General features: G+C 31.9%; 3 protein-coding genes across 3 annotated transcripts; all 3 read right to left on the bottom strand.

Annotated features, from left to right (window-relative positions):
• Window positions 1-220: 220 nt before the first annotated feature.
• On the bottom strand, window positions 221-7,145 carry LOC132712834 (heat shock 70 kDa protein 12B-like; the record flags this gene model as incomplete). The annotated part of the gene is made up of 5 exons (XM_060695271.1): window positions 6,102-7,145; window positions 2,991-3,152; window positions 2,522-2,673; window positions 587-808; window positions 221-371 (listed from the first exon to the last, which is right to left on the bottom strand). Coding segments are annotated over exons 2-5 (667 nt in total), but the record flags the coding sequence as incomplete, so codon positions are not given.
• Window positions 7,146-8,729: 1,584 nt separating this feature from the next.
• LOC132712831 (heat shock 70 kDa protein 12A-like) lies at window positions 8,730-10,344 on the bottom strand. Its single transcript, XM_060695267.1, has 2 exons — window positions 10,221-10,344; window positions 8,730-9,843 (listed from the first exon to the last, which is right to left on the bottom strand). The coding sequence occupies exons 1-2, from the start codon at window positions 10,315-10,317 to the stop codon at window positions 8,912-8,914; spliced, it is 1,029 nt and encodes a 342-aa protein (XP_060551250.1). The 5' UTR covers window positions 10,318-10,344; the 3' UTR covers window positions 8,730-8,911.
• Window positions 10,345-17,103: 6,759 nt separating this feature from the next.
• LOC132712833 (heat shock 70 kDa protein 12A-like) lies at window positions 17,104-18,688 on the bottom strand. The gene is made up of 2 exons (XM_060695270.1): window positions 18,481-18,688; window positions 17,104-17,271 (listed from the first exon to the last, which is right to left on the bottom strand). Exons 1-2 carry the CDS (start codon window positions 18,682-18,684, stop codon window positions 17,104-17,106), a joined length of 372 nt encoding a protein of 123 aa, XP_060551253.1. The 5' UTR covers window positions 18,685-18,688.
• Window positions 18,689-19,774: the final 1,086 nt, after the last annotated feature.

The following is a 19,774-nucleotide window of genomic DNA, read 5'->3' as shown; positions in this document are numbered from 1 at the left end:
ATATTTATTATTGCGCGGCGGGTTTAACAACACTTTTAAAAGTGATTGACATGATCAATATAGCATATAAACGCAATAAAAATTTCATAAAAAATATTAAACACATTTTCATAAGTCAGATTAATTCTCAAAATGTTGAAAAATAGAATTGAGCACTTGTATCGTTACTTAATTGAGTCGCGATGACAGTAGATGTAATAAAGAAATTTGAAAGATCTACCTCCAGCATCTAAGACAATATATTTCGTCCCCGGTTCGAATGAAGCTAAGGAATTATCTTCTTGGCCTTTCTGAACGGGTAAATATCGACAGTAGAGGGAAGCTGTTTCCGGTTCAAGTGCAATCTTTAATTTCGATCCTTGAATGCCGGCCTGTATAGTATTCAATGTTGTTTTAACAAATTTATATGTGTCTTTAAAAGAAGAAGAAGTTGATTGGATTAAAGTTTTATATGGATAAATAAAAATGTTAAAAGTATTTAACTTCAACATATTAGACATATGTCACTGAACTGAAAGCCGAAATAAAGTATTTGAAATGACAAAAGGCAATGACATATGCTTTGAAATTGAAAAGGTTAACTAACTTGTTCTGCCGCTTCTCTCATAAACTGTTTTGCTCCATCATTCCATATTGCAGGCACTGTTAGAACCCATTTAATATAATCTTTTGTTAAGACATCTGCTATTTGTTTTTGACAATTTTCCAAAAGATCTTCTTTCAGGAATTCAATAGCAAGTGAGAACACTGTTTTTGCAGGTAATCGTTTTCCTGTTTCATCTTCAAGCATGACGTGTCTTCGAATTCTCTAAATAATATATATTATTTTTGTTCTTTTTCTGCTATTTCCATAAATGTTTTATACCCAGTAAAATTCTTACTGCTATTAAATAATGATAAATCATAAAAAGACACATGTTTACATCTATTCTTGAAGGTTTTTAGTTTTTCAATATTGCATTTATCTTGAGCTTACAATGAAAGCCAACTAAAATCACTTTAATTTGTTTTCAAAACAAATGCAATATAATATTTAAAAATTGAACATAGGAAGTTTTGTAAATTTATCGTATCATTTTCGTAATTTATCCTGTTTTGTTTGCCTAGTAATGGCCGTTCTCTCAAATTTTTCAAGAAGATTTTTATTTTTTAATTAAAAGATCAGTGGGTGTAAAGCGAATTAATTTTCTTTTCCCGGTGCATTAGTTACGGGAAAGGTTTTTAAAAGGGAAATCGGTAAGGGTTTTTTTTTAAATCCCCATAGCTTTTAATGAGGTCTAATTTTTTCAATTTCCAATGTGTTTCAAATAGATAATCCTCGTTTGCATATTTTTTTTTAATTATAATAAAATATTGAATGGATAAAAGTTCTAAAGATTAAGTATGAAGAATTATATTATATTTTGTTCTCGCAATATTCTATTATCTGCTTTATAAGTACATGTATATATCATATCGAATCATATATCTCACGCATGCCAACAACATCCATATATTTTCTTTCGTGGCCTGTTGCTATGTCTGATATTCAGCACAATCAATGAATTATTTATTACATTTCGAACCTGTTATTTTAGACCAATTTACTTTAAGGACTTTACCTAATCACTGACAAAATTAGAGAAATTCATAAAATGATGCATAATATTTTGAGTGATTAAAAGAAATGTTCTTACATTTTCACACACGCACCTATTTTATGAAAAAGGGTAGACATAGATAAATTGATAGAAGAAAGAAGTGAACGAAAGAAGTATATATGTAACAGTTAAAACAATCAAGATAAATATTACATTTTGTTGATTTGGTCTTTGTATGAATTTATTTGAAAATAGAGATATTCCTCGATATACAATACTGTAATATTTATTTCTCATCATAGTCGTCAGCTCTTGCCCCTCACCGCATAGGGTTTGAACCATCAGGGACTTTCATGTGAATCATGGAATCTTTCATTTCTTTCATTTGAGGAAGCTATCCAAACAGCTTTCAGAAGGTCGATGGTTATACTCAGGTGATAAATAGGGCCTGAATATTGTTTAGCTAGAAAGTCATAATTGCAGTGTGTGTATGACTTAAAACCGACAAATTCATGCAAATTCTAGCAATCATATTAATGTTTAAAATTGAGGTATATTTTAACAATCAAGCAAATATTATTTAAAGGCACATTATGCCCATGAAATCCATATTTTTCAATTCTTATGAATTACCAAAGATGTGTTTCATTATATTCAAAAATAGGATTAAGTACTTGTTAAATGTTCAACAACTGAAAAAAGTAATGCTGAACATGCAGTTATGTGTTGTTAAGGTAGCAAATGTAAACAAAGTAGAATTTTAACTCCTATACAATTTGCTAATTTACTATTATTTTACCAATTGCCAACAAAACTAAAGATGCAAAAGATAGTTCATGTATATAGCAAACGAATATGTTTTTGGAAACAGTAACAAGATACCAAAAATAAACAGTTTTTGAGAAATAAAGGACCTTTAAGATTTCAACATAATTGATTACCATTTTATCATACAGCATCATTTTAAACCTCCGGAAGTAGTACCATGGTTTGTGAGTCCCTTCTACTGCAAGTTCCGCATACTTGGTCTCTGCAGCATATCCAAATGAATCCAACGTTTCCCCATCCGGTTTAATCAGAACACATGTTGGTGCTAGAAATGTATAAAATGATGAAATGAAATAAAAAAGTAAACAAGTATAATAAAATCATAAACGGACACAACATTATTAAACTTTTACTTTAAATTACCTTTTTACTAAAAATAAACAAAACCATGTTCATTTATATAACATGAACACATTCAAAATCTCTAAAAGGTAACTAATATTTATCTATTTAACATACTATAAACAAATTCAAAGACTAAAATAGGTTTTTACTCTTTTTCTCTAATTGCATGGGTTTGGACAAACATGTTTATCTTCTTTAATTTTAGCTTATGTCTTTATTTCACAAAATGAAATTAACCTTTTGCCGAGACGAGTTGATCGCCGATCCAATTTTTGGCCGAAACTTTTGTTGGATCCTTATCAAAGTCATGCTTGAAAGAAAAGGCCCATCCGGAATACGTCGTTCCAAAATCAATCGCTGCTACAAGAACAGAACTCATTTTCCAGTCTTAAAGCTTACCTTAATATAAATATATATGAAGTTAGCAGTTTGTATGAGTAGTTGAAAGCTTTTGATAAATGCGTATATTATAATTTGCATTAAAAGTAGTTTTGGATAATTATTCAAAACAAGTGGAGTAAGTTCAAGACTTTAAGTTCAATGTACTGTGAAATTGTTTTCTGAATTAAATCAATTTTATACCAATTCATCATGATCAGAACTAGAAACATTGACCATACAGTACCACATTATTTTCACCAAATGACATTTAGATAGTGATAAAATTGTAATAAAAAGGCTTGGTTAAACATCAAAAAATACGTATCTTCGTATTGGGTGTATTTATAATTGCACTTTGTCTGAAGGTCCGCGCGAAATGAAACATAAAATGGTGATATAATGAGTTTATTTTACATCTATATTGGTGAGCACACTACTGAATAATACAGCTGTCAAAAAGTAGTCAAGTCTGAAATAGGTTTTGCAGCTGTAGAATGACTATTCTTGTAAACAATGCATAGTGACATCTTTATTGCGCACCACCTGTTTTTGATATCATGACACAATTTTGTTATTTCAATTAAAATACGAACTTGATATTGATTTATTTAATTTATAATATATATTATATATAATAATATAAATAGATGGGACCAGAAAAAAATCATCATTTATGCGGTAATCATTTCATAAATCTTACACAGCATTTTGCAAAAGTAATGTTATACCTTGTTCTGTGTGAAATAAATACCGGTATATACTTCATAATTATTAAAATTCAAAAAGACACTTTTTTGTTTTAGCTGTAAATTACCGCGTTCTTACACACTGACCTGACTGGTGATTATCTGGAAAGTGATAAGATTAAAGGATAGATCTATGCACAATGAATAACTCATATAGTCTTAAGAAAACAAGACAAAAATACACTACACTCAGTTTATTTGACGTAGATAATGGGTATACATGTACGTGCCTGATGAAGACAAATCAGTTACTAAACCCTTATTATGGCTTGTTTGTTTATCTCGATCTCGACATGTTTTCGACGGTCCCGGCGACTTCGAGATAACAAGAGCCGACTGTTTAAATATTGTTATCTAAAGTTTTTAAATTATCAATCAGTGATTATCTTCTAGCAATCCTTTTCATACAAATGTCATGTTTTGCTATGGCATGTTTTGCTAAATATGTGTGGAGTAGACAAAATTATTGTTCAATTACTTTAATCGCTTTAGCATCAATTAAATAGATAGTATAACATATCATAGCGTAGCAAAAAATGTACTTTCTGTTGATTGCTTACCATATATATTAGGCCACTGTGATGCAGTGGTTAGCATACCGGTAATCCTGAGACCAGTGGTTCGAGTCCCGGCTGCGGCGTGCCGATATTTCTTGAAGTTTTCTGTGTATAATTTCCAACTCCTGAATTTCTCCCTTTGAGAAGTTAAAATCACTATTTCAAAATGGAGTATCATGACCAAGTAAAAACATGAATGTACAGAATACCGGTATGACCAAGTAAGAACATCAATGTATAGGATATTGCTAAGTAAGAAGACATAACCAAGTAAGAACATGAATGTACAAAATATTACCAAGTAAAAACATGAATAATGTACAGGACATGACCAAGAACATGATTGTAAGACATGATTGTAAGTTACGTGACCAACCTAGCGCATAACTACATGTTCGTGTTTTTATAAGATGTGATCAGGTACATGATAGTACAGGACGTGGCCAAGTAAGTTTACAATTGTAAAGGATACGACCAAGTAAGTACAACCTTGTACATAACATGACCAAAATAGTTAAATAGGTAAGGGTTTATGGGTATGATCAAACATTATTTTGCGACTGACTTAAAAATGACAAAACTGATAAAATATACTAAAATAGCATGTTGATAAACCAAGCTTAGATACCTGTATAATTAAAAGTTACAGTATAACTAATCTTTGCAGAAGGGTCGATCTCGTTAACAGGTTTTGACATTTTCTCTAACAATATCGTTAATATATAGATGGAACAAATCAAATTTTTGATTATCATTCCAAATAAAGTTTTTTTTAGCTTCCTCATACAATCTATGTCTTATGGCTTGGTATGTAGAAAACTCAAGTAATGCATGCATTTCTGTTTCAACTGCATTTTACAAATAGGACAGAGTCTATGCATATTTTCATTCCTCCCCGTCTCTACACGTAAAGGCGTAATACCGGACAAGAATTTAGATAGCGCGGATCTGTACTACCTGTAGAGACATACATTTTTGTTGCATTATCTATATAATAAATACATGTACTGGAGATAAGATTGTAAATAGACAAAATGATTCAAGATAAAATGCCTTAAAAATTCATAACATTTGCTGATCTGAAAACAGCATAATTTCAATATGCATTTAAAGATGTAAAACATATAATTGTCAATATCAATGGTTGACTTAAAATAATTATGATAATGTGAGACTTGAAATTTAGATTTCAATGGTTTTGTTTGATCGAAAAGTGTAATGTCATATACCAATTTTTCTTAATTGACTTTTCAATATTTCCCATTTCATTTTTGTGTGATTTCTTTTTTTTTATTACTGTTTTGTCTTATTGTTTTTTTGTTGTTTTTAACGTGCTTTGCTGGCCTGTTTTTAATTGAAGATCAATACTCAAAAACTGTAGCTAGTAATAACATATTTGTAGGATTTTAGTTTCTACATTAAAAAGCAAAAACAAAAAACAAACAAACACATAACAACATAGCAACTTGCAATTGATTTGCAATTGTCTTGCGTCTGCATCATTATTATGTCATTTTAGCATCGATCAATTTTGCTCATTAAAAAGCTTCCTGTAAGTTCACACCGTTTTTTATCAATTGAAATATTAAAAAATGGCAAAATATGTTTTTTTATTCACAAAGCTAATAAAAATAACGTATAACATATTAAAATAGGATTGTTACCTGCCGAAATACTGTACTAAAACCTTCACCTCCAACTTTGATCGATTATTCCTAGAATAGAATATACTTCCTTAATACACAAGCGGGACAACTTCGGCTGTTTAATTGGGTAATAATTATTGTATCTTGCAAAAATAATACGCGGACAGTTCCGGGTATTCCATCGTGCGTTTATTGAGTTGCAACACAGACGATGTATACATAACAGCTGGCGTGACCCCTGGCTCAGAATGCAAAACAACAGCGTAAACCTAGAGCCGAGAGAATTTCGCGCATTGCTTGGCCGGATGACAATTTTTACTTTATCGAAACTTGATGGTATTTTATGCATTCGAGTAACAATGATAAAAGTTACTAAAACTTGACAAGGGCCTCACAAGCTTGGGTCTGAAATTGACCTTTGAGTGTCAATAAAAGACTGCCAATTATTTGAAAATAATTCTTAAACACAATTATTTTGTTTTTCTACATGTCAAGAGCAACATTGGTATAAACAATTGATCATTTATGTGCATAACATTATTCGAAATTTGATGAAAGCAATACTGGTTAAAATAAAACTGATTGTTCAAGTCTGTTTTACCATTATAACAATCATTCAAACTATCGTTTTTCAAATATTTTGGCTTCCTTAAATAGAATATAACTTTGTTTTCATTCAACATTTTAAAATATTTAAAAACATACAAGGCTTACAGACAAGTTCACAAAAATGTTGTGTTAGGGATACTTATATTTACACTCAGTTTCATTTCATAGAATTTTGAATGCACTTTTTCTATTTCACCAGATGTACTATTTTACCAAATCTCAGATGCAGAGATTAAGGTCAAACTAAGATTAGAAAACAATAAAAAGTTGGCAGAATCATTCGGTTTAATTTATGTTAACTACATTTGATAAATAATATCATTAAAGCTTCCAATGATGTTCAAACAAACTCTTCTTGAATGAGTGCAAATTAAAAACCTGTTTCCTAGGTAATAATAACAAAAACTGTATATCATTTACAAGATCTTGTTTATGTCTTTAAAAGAAGAAATCTGCAGAATTGAATATAACTTTCATTTCATATAAGAATATTATATCATTGTTCCATCACAAACAACATACAAATTTGGACTTTTACTTATGTCATCAGATGTGTACCCAAAACCTGTCACGTGCATATTATACAAACATGAAAAGTTATTTATTAACCTTATCCACTACTGGTAACTAGATAGAAGAAAAAACGCGGAAATTCACTTCCTTGTCATAAACCAAGAGAATACCGGTGTTCCAAGTAAATAGATAAATAAATAAATGAAAAAAAATCGAATACTCGTACATATATCTGATTTAACTTTTTTTGGATGATTACATCTTAAACAATTTATTACATTTTCACCCAATACTAAGTATATACATGTACAACTTTAAACAAAAAGCATCCCGACAAGAACAAGCAAATACTGTTTTAAAATTCATGAAACACAATTTATATGCTTATTATGACTGATGTAATTTTGTCATGATTAGTATAATTTGATACAATAAATGAGAAACACAAAGAACAATTGATTAACAGTTTTTTTTTCTAAATCAAAATTGAGTGTCATAAACACTTTGTCAGGTTATTAGTTTTCTTGTCTTAGAGGTTGAAACATAATAACTTCAGCTATATCACAATATTTACGAGTATTTACATAAATTTCCCCACCATTTTTTAGAAAGTATCTTTCGTCCAGCTATATGGAAAATATCTACTTACAGCTACATATATCACTTAACTTGCATAATGATAAATCTAAAAACTCAACAAGACAATTTTTTGAATAGGAGTAATTTGTCTTAATTAAACAACATTTATAGTACACCATCACCAGTTTCAATTTTATCAAAATCATACATAGTTGAAAATAAAACAAATGGCTGACTTTCTAGCTCTTCTAAATAAACAATGTAATAAATTTTGTAAATTTTCTTTAAGTAACAAATAAAAACAAGCAATTATCATAGTATTGCAAGCAATCCATAAGTCCCCTACCGGTTAGAACCCCAGCAACATTCTGATGGGCCATTGGCCATTCAATTTTACCAGTGAATGAATGACATGAATGAACTTAAATCTTTTGAGTTCTAAGTTTGTCTATATCACAGTAATGTGTTAAGTTTCCCTGCCTAGTAAGGAAATTATGTTTATACAACCTTGTCATATTATTACGATGTGGGATTTTAAAGTAAATCCTATAAGGAATGAAGAAGTTGGAGTAAAAAGTACCAATTTCTCGAAAAAAATCTAAGTTCAAGGGGGACATTAATTCTTGAAAATAGTTTCTTGCTAGAGTATTTAACCTTCTCAAAAATGTTGAGTGATAATAAGTAAAAACATATATATGAATTTTTGAAGTAGATACATTAGGAAATAAAGAAGTTATTAAAAAGACAACATTTTTTTTTTTCATAAAAATTCTAAGTTCAAGGGAGGTAATACTGATAATTTTTGTGCTAGAGTTGTAAACCTTGTCACATATGATGTGGTTGATGACCAGAAACTTATATTTAAAGTTTGAAGTAAACACCTTAAGAAATAAAGAACTTAAATAAAACTGAAACTTATAATCATAGCATACGCAATAGATTAAAGGAAGATAAAAGTTAAATAATTTTCATTCTTTACCACGTCATAGAACCAGTCAATGGAAAACAGGTCGAACTCATTTACAAATGATTATTTGGATTGATTGAAAACAACAATATGCGTAACTAAAAATAGTTTTAAACAAAGAAAATCTTCACTTTACCAGACAAGGAATACAGAACAAATATCATTCTAAAAAGTCGATTGAGTTAATGTGAACTTGTCCTGTTTGTTTATCTTCAGTTTTTACGGCAATCTCTTTGTCACCAAATATAAACATTGTTCCGAATTTTCTATCTGTACCTAGTGAAGTATCTGGAATATGTATTTCAAAATGGCCTATTTTGATACAACCTGGTTCAGTGATTAGACGGGGTTCAGACAATTTTGATGCATATATTGTCTCACCAATAGTTGTTTGGTCAGCAGAACAAGGGCTTGTGATCATTTCCATTTGTTCTTCTTCTAATTTTACAGTCTGTCCAATTGTTATGTGTTTCTCGAAAATATCAGAACAGTGTAATTTTCCAACAACCCATTTTGTCCTGGTCGGGGGATGATTACAAGCACTAGTTGTTTCATGGCAAACTTTCTGTCCATATGTGTACTTGCATATGCGCTCGGAGATTGTGCTTGGCTGATGACCAAAAATAACGGCCCCTTTCAAGACAGCTAAACCAGCCCCTTCTGGTATAATTACATTGTACCTTCTTCCAAATGCGCATTTGACAGCATCTTGAAGAATGTTTGACTCCGAAAATCCACCAACCATAACAATAGCTGTATATTCTTTATTCAGCCTTTCTCCCAATAACGACTCTAAATGCTGTACAATACTATCTACTGATTGTTTGAAAAATGACTGAGCAATTTGACCATCAACTCTAGTTTTACCGCTTACGTATGAAACCTGTCCATTGAAAGGTGATGACAAGATTTTGTCATGTATCGACAATCCAGTAGCATCTTTGATAGTTTCAGCAAATGTCGGCGGTATGCGAAATGTCACTTTGCCTGAATGACCTGGTGACGTTTCCCGTTTCTTGACCTCAAACGTTCGGAGCAGATCACTATAATCATCCATGTGCTCTTCCTTAAACTGCTGAAAGGTCTCTGGCCCTATATAAATAGATTGAATATTAGAAATATGATCGCTTTAAGCATAGACAACTGTTTAATTATCAAATTAAAAATTGTGAAAATTAGGTAGATTTTACCAGCTGGTGATATCAACCTATCAAACACAGTGTTCACGTACACAGGTAATTTCATAATATATGAACTGAAATCTTTTGTAAGTGCATTCGAGCAATGCGAACCGTAGCATCTGCATCAAACCATCATTTTTGGCAAATTTGCCTCATTTTTATTATAAGTAGATGAAGACGTTTTTATGAATGTTTTGCATTTTTCTGTTGTGAGGGATTGAGTGCTTTATACAGTATAGTAATATGCTTAAAATATTTTGTATAAAACTTAATGAAAATCGTAGATACCTGCTATATCTGAAAGGAATCGTTCGTAGGCTTTGTCTACCATAGTTCCTCCCCAGGCCCCCCCCACTAGCTTTGTGTAACTCTCGGAGTTTACCATCTACAATGACTTGATGAACCGTGATATTCAATAGTGCCTCCTTTAAAATGAATAAACATAAAAATAAGTTTTGAGATATCATTTTATTGCTTTAAATAGAAATCGAGATAAAAGATTTTGGTAATAACTAGTAATAAGCCATGCTGAAATGACATTGAAATAGATGGTGACCGATATAAATACAAGGCAAAATTTATGCTTTATCTAGGTAGATTTTAGTATAGCATTTGAATATTGCCAAAACGCATAGCGGTAACCAAGGAAAAATGGAAAAATCATTGTAAAAAGCTCTTTTTTCTGTTTATTTCCAGTGTAAATTTATATTGTATTTGCGAAAATCAAACAAGAACAAATATAGCTGATTGTTTAGTAATATATATCAATAAAACCTATTCAAGTATTAAGTAATATGACATAACTCGTAAATCGAGACTATTTTTAAGAATTGTTTGTTTGAAGCATCATGATTTGCATTTTCAGGGCATATAGATGGCTTAATGATTTTGAGTTTCTATCCCAAAATTTTATGAATGAATTCACAAAACAGTCTAACTTGCTTTTTTCTGTTATTCATATATCTCTCTTTAATTTCTATTTTAGTTCCTTAAAAACAGACTAAATGTGGTTACTTCGCAACAGACGATTGAAAAAAGAAAAAAAAAAACTTCCTGGATTTTACATGTAATTCATAAATATTTATAAAAGTACATTGCACTATTCTCCATAGCGTAATATTCAATAATCCTCTAAGTTTCTTAGTTGGACTTGTTCAGTTTCCATTTATAATTGTGGGATTACATATCAATATGTTACATTGAAGTTCAAATGTAGCACAGAAGTTTGTTGTTCTTTTTATTCATTTATTTCCACGTATTAGTATTGTTTTTGTGTCATATTAATTGCACATTTTATCAAATATATAGCAATGGCTTTTCATCATGTCAATTCATTGATTTCTGTTGATAACATGCACTGTCTTAAAACTTAGTTTTATTAGTCACCGCAAGTTTATCAGAGACTTACGATGGCACAAAGGTGACATGTGCGTGTTTTAATTTATCTCGTGGCCACGAGATACTATGTCGCGGCCACGAGTTACTAAGTCGTGGCCACGAGATAGCTAAATCGTGTCCACGAGATACTATGTCGTGGCCACGAGTTACTAAGTCGTGGCCACGAGATAGCTAAGTCGTGGCCACGAGATACTATGTCGTGGCCACGAGTTACTAAGTTGTGACCATGAGATAGCTAAGTCGTGGCCACGAGTTACTATGTCGTGGCCACAAGTTACTAAGTAATGGTCAGGAGATAGCTAAGTCGTGGCTACTGGATACTATGTCGTGGCCACGAGTTACTAAGTCGTAGCCACGAGATAGCTAAGTCGGTTCCACGAGACAGCTAAGTCGTGGCCACGAGATACTATGTCGTGGCCACGAGATAAAAAACCAATCAGATTACACCATTTATGTGAATTTCCCTAATAAACTAGACATGTGCTATAGTACAAGGATGACCCTTCTTCACCAGCTTGTAAAAGTGTCATATATACAACTTATTGACTTGTCAATAATTTTACATTTAGAGTCACTGTGACCCTGATTTTTGACACAATGACCTCGAAGTTATTAGATGTCATCTACCGATGAGGTGCAATGATCTTTTTTGGTTACATTAACCATGGCTTATCCTTTCTAAATTATTCATCAGACAAGGATTTTACCTTATAGGCTATTATTGTCCATGGGCAATGTCCCTTACAAATAAAATAAACCAGGACTAATTCCTTCTCATGTTTTTGTATAAACAAGGTTAACAGGCCGTGGTACGTACAAACTGAACAATTCGATCACAAACTTGCCCAACAAAGACCTATAGTCAAAATTAATGTCTGATTGGCCTTGGAAGTAACTTTCTAATATGATCTTAAAGACAAGTATCTTAAGTATTTTCAAAGATTATTGTTGCATGTTAAAGTAATAGTTTAAAAAATTTATGATATATATAGTGTATTCTGACTAGTAAATTATCTCGTGGCCACGACTTAGCTATCTCGTGGCCACGACTTAGTAACTCGTGGCCCAGACATAGTATCTCTTGGCCTCGACTTAGCTATCTTGTGGTCACGACTAAGTAACTAGTGACCACGACATAGTATCTCGTGGCCACGACTTAGCTATCTCGTGGCCACGACATAGTATCTCGTTGCCACGACTTAGTAACTCGTGGCCACGACTTAGTAACTCGTGGCCAAGACATAGTAACTCGTGGCCACGGCTTAGCTTTCTCGTAGCCACGACATAGTATCACGTGGCCATGACTTAGTAACTCGTGGCCACGTATAGCTATCTCGTGGCCACGACTTAGTAACTCGTGGCCACGACATAGTATCTCCTAGCTAAGACTTAGCTATCTCGTGGCTACGACTTAATAACTCGTGGCCACGACATAGTATCTCGTGGCCACGAGATAAATAAAAAAACACACATGCCACCTTTGTGCCACCGTAGACACTTCATCAATATAAATTCAAATAAGATAAATATCTTCCCCTGCCTATGTTTTAATAACTGATGTAATCTCTCTTGCAATTTCAAGACTAAAACATTTTCGGGACTATTTCTTGTCGATATGTCATTTTGTATATTGTTGCACACGAGATGAACTTAAGAGATTCTTTGTATATGTTAGTGTTCATCCGTGCTGTTCTACAGAAATTAGAAACTTCGACGGGAGCGATAGCGACAGGAGAATGTTTCTAGTTTCTGTAGAACAGCTACGGATGAATACTAACATATTTAGTGTCAAACTTTATTTGGCCTCATTAATATTCATTTTATTACGTCACTACCAGTCCGCTTTACAAAACAATTACCTGAATGGTTGGTTTAAAATTTGACCTTTTAAATATGCATGATTTACGTCACTTTGCCTTGTGTTTCAATTGCGGCATATGGCTGATGCGAGTTTTCATTTGCTCGATATTGAAACATAAATTTATTTTCAAAAAAAAAAAAATGATTAGTTGGATAATTGTTACCTGATATGATTTATACACTTTGATGAATTGGACAACTGATCAATACTCAGTAGCTAATATCTTATATGATTTATACATGTATACACTAATTGTCATGTGTTAACACGAGGTCACGTAATATTTTTTCCAAAAAAAAATAATGTCTACTTTCACTTTCTGTCTACCGAAAAAAAAAGTGATTAGACACACGTGACTTTCCTCTTACAGGCGCATAGCTGCCTATACGCGAGTACGCAGCTGAATCCACATTATTTTGACAAAAACAAAATTTTTTAGTAAAAAAAATGTGGTTTGAAATTCAGCCGCGTTCGCCAGATCTGATAATTACCACACTGAATACTTTATAAATCATATAGCCTAAATCGTACACCATACCGTAGTATTTTTTTTGAAAAGTTAATGTCGGCTTTTGCAGCTCTTCAAAGTCGGAAGTTTGCACGCGCCGTATTTTCGAAATGTAAACAAATGTTTACATCGAGTTCTTAAAGAAGTCATCAGCAGAATCAGCGATAGAAAAGAGGTAATATAACTAAAATGTTACTATGTATGCCTAGTGTTTATTTGTTTCGGTCTGTTTGTTGAGTAATGACATGTTTGACCATGTCTGTGAACCGATTCTAGCGAGACTGACAACATTTTGAACTAACCAACCTGAATCAGTGAATTCATGATGCAAATGTGAAAAATTCTGGTGCATTTGTCGTATTACTCTGCATTTTTGAAATAGTTCCTTCTTGGTAGATAAGTTATATTGATACATGGAATTTTTATGAAAAAAACATTTCTGGTAAACACAACGCTCGTCATTTTTTTCATCTAAAATAAATGGACTTTCGTTGGTCAAGAAAGCTCTCCGGAGGCCCCAAAACGCACCAAATTGCACCATTTATTTCAAAATTTTCAGGGGGGGGCATGCCCCCTGACCCCCCAGATTATTTTGAATCCACATTCTTTATAGGCTAGCTACGCGCCTGTCTTAGTTACAAATTAATTAAGACCTTTTTCTACAATCGTAAAATAAAAATATGAATTGACTTTTTGTATTGGTTTTTATTTTAACACATGCAGTATCTTTTTTCGCAAAGACGTCGATTTAAATCTAAACTGCATGTATATCCTTTATCAATAAATGCAAAAATAATGTAGGTTGACCTTTTGACGTCATTTTTACTTAATTAATATTCAAAAGCGGCCCACGAAAGCGCATGTGCAAATTTATGCAAATGACTATTTTTACAAACGCGATACTATGAAGCACTATGAAAAATAGAAGGCGACTATGAACAGTATTTGATATAGTATCGACACTTTTGTTCTTCTATGAAAATTAACACTCATTATTTTGAAGAAATACAGCGTTTCCATTGGATGACAAATAAAGTTGGACACTAATAAGGTTTTTTGTTATAAAAAGAAAAATACCAGGCTTGAATAACATTTACAAGGCTTGGCACGAAAAACAATTGAATGGCTCGGCAGAGCATCTCCCTTCTTTTTTCTAAGTCTTGCCTAATAAATTTTAAACAAGTATATTCTTTATTCATATGTCATGACAAACAAATACAAAATTTTGAAAACACGTACAGTATGGTATATTCCAAGCTACATGTAAAATTTGGATCTGTAAAAGATGGAATAAAGTTACTTCGTCAACATTCGTTCGCCTAAAATCGCCTAAAGTCTGTAAAAATACACAAACACGATGAAACCATTTTTGTGTAGTAATGTCTTAAATGCTCAATTTTCTTGAAATAAATATAATCCAGTTTTAATTTCTATGCAACCATAAATTAAAAGTTTTAAAGTTTCTTTTTGCAGAAGTTTTCGCCTGACAATTATTGCTCTTGAACATAGAAGAACCGAAAGTGTGTGTTATTATGCAATAAAATTACAGTTTGACGTTCTATATTTAGACATATGACGTGACCATTATACCCGTGACGTAACCACTAAAATTGTGACGCAGTGAAAATAAAAACGGAAACATATCAGGAGCAATTTAGCTTAATATCAGGTACGGCAGTATTCATTTGTTGATGTCGTGTTAGAATCTAAATGATATATCCAAATCGGTGATTTTATCGCTTGATAACATCATTGTAAGTGTTTGTCGTTCGGATGTGCATCATTATATCACTCGGGCTACGCCCTCGTGTGATATAATTCCTCGCGTACGAACTCCAAACAGTGATGTTATTGAACGATAAAATCACTGTTTTGGATATATTATTTCTTAAGTAACAGACGCCGTTGAAAAGTCATCCTCATAAAGGCTCATTATGCCCCGGAAATGCTTTTATTTTTATTTCTCAAAAGCTTTTTTTTTTAATGTTCTCATAGAGTTTTCATAAAGTTACTCATTTACCAATTATCTGACCCATCTTTTGTTTCAGTTACTAAAGTTATATTGATTTTGTATGGAAGTGAATATACAACTTTGCTAACATTTTGTTACTTTTATGACAAATAATATTCAGCAGTCTTCTCTCCGCATGTAACATTCTATAAAATTATTATTCAAAATTTATAAAACCCATGTCTGTCCTTTCTAAGGAAAGAAAAACTTATTTGTTTCCGAGGCAAGGACATAAAGCTATATCTTGACTATTCTTGAAAAATATTTTAATAAGAAAATTATATTGGTCCCATAATTTGATGAGCGATTCTCGAAAGAGTGGTAACTAGGAATCTTTCTGTTTTAACACACATGCATACGAAGTATAAGTAAATAGAATAAAATGTTTATGACCAATATATTATTCTGCTATTTTAAGTAGGGTTTTGCCTGTTTAGCAATGATTTCGTGAACGCGGCATTCTTTTTCAAAGGCAATTTACTAATATATTTGTTTCATACAAGTATTTTGGAAGTTTTCTTTTTTTCAAATTAAAACAATAATGTTTTTGTCAAAAACAACCTAGCCTCGTACAGTGCGGGTTCAGGCATAATGATGGGCGTGAAAATGTATAAATTTTCTCTCCCTACAAGCAATCGTCTGTCGATAGCTTTTGACTATGGTGGTGAATATAGGGATATCCAAACAGAACTGTACTGTATTATCTCTGAATCATACCAAGTTTAATCAATTTTCTTGATGGTTTCAAGTTCTATGATAACTTTTAAGAAAGTCGTTTGGTGACTAGTATTGAACTTTAGCTGGTCAGTTTACACGGAAAATCAATTGAATACATACTTTAGAGTGAACAAGAGCCTAGACAGGTTCTAAAGAAACGTTATTTGATTGGAAAACTTTATTCTTCTTTGAGCGTATTATACAATTCGTAAACCTGTGTCCTTGCCGTTGCTGAAGAGCAATAATTATTTTTGAATCATAAATAAAGTCTGCTCTTCTCTATAACAAATACTTGTGTAGTGTCAATACTAAACTTATTGAATGTGTTGAATTTAACAATTTACTTTTCGTCAGAGCCTTGATTATATTCAACTGGTTCAAGAAATTTAGTATTAAACTTATGCTTATTCATTATCATTTGTATATCAAACTATTTTAGTGTAAAGACGTCATTGTACATGGCTTACATGAACATGATTTTCTTATGATGGTAATATATTGCGCGTGGTTTAAGTGTTTCACGTGCAACAATACCATATAGACGCAATGAACATTTCATAAACATATTAAACATATTAAACTTATTTTTATAAAAAACAATTCTCAAATGTTTAAAATAGAATTGTGCACTTGTCTCTAAACTTAGTCAAGTCGCGATGACAGCAGGGTAATAACATTATTTGAAAGATCTACCTCCAGCATCTAAGACAATATACTTCGTTCCCGGTTTAAATGAAGCTAAGGAATTTTCTTCATGGCCTTTCTGAACGGGCAAATATCGACAGTAAAGAGAGGCTGCTTCCGGTTCAAGTGCAATCTTTAACTGTGACCTTGGAATACCAGCCTGTAACATAGTTTCCAATGTTATTTAGTAAGATAGTTTTTAATGTTGTTTACCACACTTGTCATTTTATCAAATTCTTATTGAATAAATCTTGATACATATAAACATTGTAAAAAAGTAGTAATTATTTAATATATTTGACCCATGTCACTAAACTGACATCCGGATCAAACTATTTGAAATGACAATATGCTTTTAACAAGAGCTGTCCGTAAGACAGCGCGCTCGACTTTTTTATTGCTTGCCAATAAAAAAAGTTTTTGCAGTAAAAGGCAATACAAGAATCTCTGTATTTTTAAAGTGAACTAGTTGTTTGATACCCTTGAATATTACAGCAATGTTTATATGACATAATTTATGGTAAAGTGAACAAGTGGATAGGAATGAATTTTTTTAGATTTTTTAAGTTTTTTAGTGCTTGCCTATAATACAAAACATTGACAGTTAAGGGCCATAATTCAAATAAAATCTTTGACAGAATTACCTTCTCCTGGACATGTTTGGGAATCATGATTGTAAACAAGTATTCCAACTTTCAAATTAATATCTCAAACAGTTCAGTCAAAAAGTGGACTGGTACTAAAAACTTAACCAAGATTCTAAGTCGATAAAAGGCCTTAATTTTTAAAACAAATCCTTGACAGAGTTACCTTCTCTTGCGTACAGATGGGGGTAATGATGTGAAATAGCATTAAAAGTTTCAAAGCAATATCTCAAAGGGTTAAGGCAATAAGTGGATTTTACCCATATTCAATGTATTTTCTAAGTCAAAAAGGGGCATAATTCTGTCAAAAAACCTTGACAGAGTTATGTCCTCTTGTCTGTTGATGAAGGTCGTGATGGTAAACAAGTATGGTCAGTTTCAAAGCAATACCTCCAATGGTTTTGAAATAAAGTGAGGTGGTACAAAAAACTTAACCAAGCTCAATACACTTTCTAAGTCAAAAAAGGGCCATAATTCTGTCAAAAACCTTGACAGAGTTATGTACTCTTGTCTGTAGATGGAGGTTATGATGGTGAACAAGTATGGTAAGTTTCAAAGCCATACTTGTAATACTTCTGAAATAAAGTGGGGTGGTACGAAAAACTTAACCAAGGTGTGACGCCAACGCCGACGCTAACGCCGACGCCGACGCCGACGCCGGGGCGAGTAGGATAGCTCCCCTTTTCATAGAAAAGTCGAGCTAAAAAATGAAACTATTTACTGACTTGTTCTGCCGCTTCTCTCATAAACTGTTTTGCTCCATCATTCCAAATTGCAGGCACTGTTAGAACCCATTTAATATCATCTTCTGATAAGTCATCTGCAAGTTGTTTGTGACAATCTTCCAGAAGATCTCGCTTAAGCAACTCAATTGCAAGTGAGAACACTGTTTTTGCAGGTAACCTTTTTCCTGTTTCATCTTCAAGCATGACGTGCCTTTGAATTTTCTAGATAATAAATATCTGGGTTTTTTTTATAATCGAAACGGCTGAGTGTCTTAAAAAGAATTTGCCATTTCCATGAAATTTCTATACAAGCTGCATTCTAACTGCTATTGAATTAAAAATAAATCAAAAGAGATATATTTTATATCTTTACATTACGGTGTTTGATTTTGAAATATTGCATTTTTTTAGATAATACTTTAAAGTTATTTCAATTTGTTTGCAGAACAAATGCAATATAATATTTAGAAATGAATAGAGGAAGCTCTGTATACGATTGTTAATATAAAATTCCGATAAATGTCAATTTTTTTCTGGAGAAGAATAAATGTCGAAAGCTAACGAAAAGCTTTAGTTTTCATTGAACTGATTATATAGATAAATTTTAGCATAATATATAGAAAATTATGAATTTATTATTGTTTGGTCATTTTACATTATATATATATATATATATATATATATATATATATATATATATATATAATATATATATATATTATATATATATATATATCACGAAATGTAAGAATTATTATTTACCTGTATTTAATGATATTTGGATGTAAAAGCCTAATGTATTCATAGTCGTGACATGTAAGCTACAGGGAAAGTTTTTAATTCGGTATTTTGTGTCAGGTATTTTGTGTAATCTCTTGATAATTTTAACTAACCACTGGCCAAATATGGGAATGCATCATTTGCATAATCATTTCAATGGTTACATGAAATCACTGAAATGTTGTTACATTTTCACACATGTACTGTCTTATAGAAACAGGTAGACATTAATTTAGGAAGCCCATTGAGGCCGTTTTGAGTTAGTAGTTAGAACTAAGATGTTAAATCTTAGAACTGAGGTCTTAGCTCTTAAAGGCGGGAAAACGCCATATTAACTGCAAGATGGACAAGAAGATGTATGTGAAATGAACTTTTTTTTATATTTCCTTCATTTCATTTTTCAATTCAAAGAATTGCAGAGATACAGCTAATGCATTAAAAGATTTAGTGATTATATCTAATATACTAGGGCCGGGTAAATAAAACAGTCAATTTCAATAGGAGGCAAATGTCG

This window comes from Ruditapes philippinarum, unplaced genomic scaffold (assembly GCF_026571515.1).
Source record: "Ruditapes philippinarum isolate M1 unplaced genomic scaffold, ASM2657151v2 ctg1839_1_1_1_1, whole genome shotgun sequence".
NCBI lineage: Eukaryota > Metazoa > Mollusca > Bivalvia > Venerida > Veneridae > Ruditapes > Ruditapes philippinarum.
Note: the sequence above shows the minus strand (reverse complement) of the source record. Positions and strands in the feature narration are given on the sequence as shown.

Excerpts from the sequence above, each read along its gene's own strand:
- LOC132712831 (XM_060695267.1), bottom strand. The coding sequence starts at position 10,317 with ATGGTAAACTCCGAGAGTTACACAAAGCTAGTGGGGGGGGCCTGGGGA. Across the intron at positions 9,844-10,220 it reads ATTCCTTTCAGATATAGCAG|GGCCAGAGACCTTTCAGCAG; the intron begins GTATCTACGATT and ends CTATTTATATAG.
- LOC132712833 (XM_060695270.1), bottom strand. The coding sequence starts at position 18,684 with ATGCTTGAAGATGAAACAGGAAAAAGGTTACCTGCAAAAACAGTGTTC. Across the intron at positions 17,272-18,480 it reads TGAGAGAAGCGGCAGAACAA|GCTGGTATTCCAAGGTCACA; the intron begins GTCAGTAAATAG and ends ACTATGTTACAG.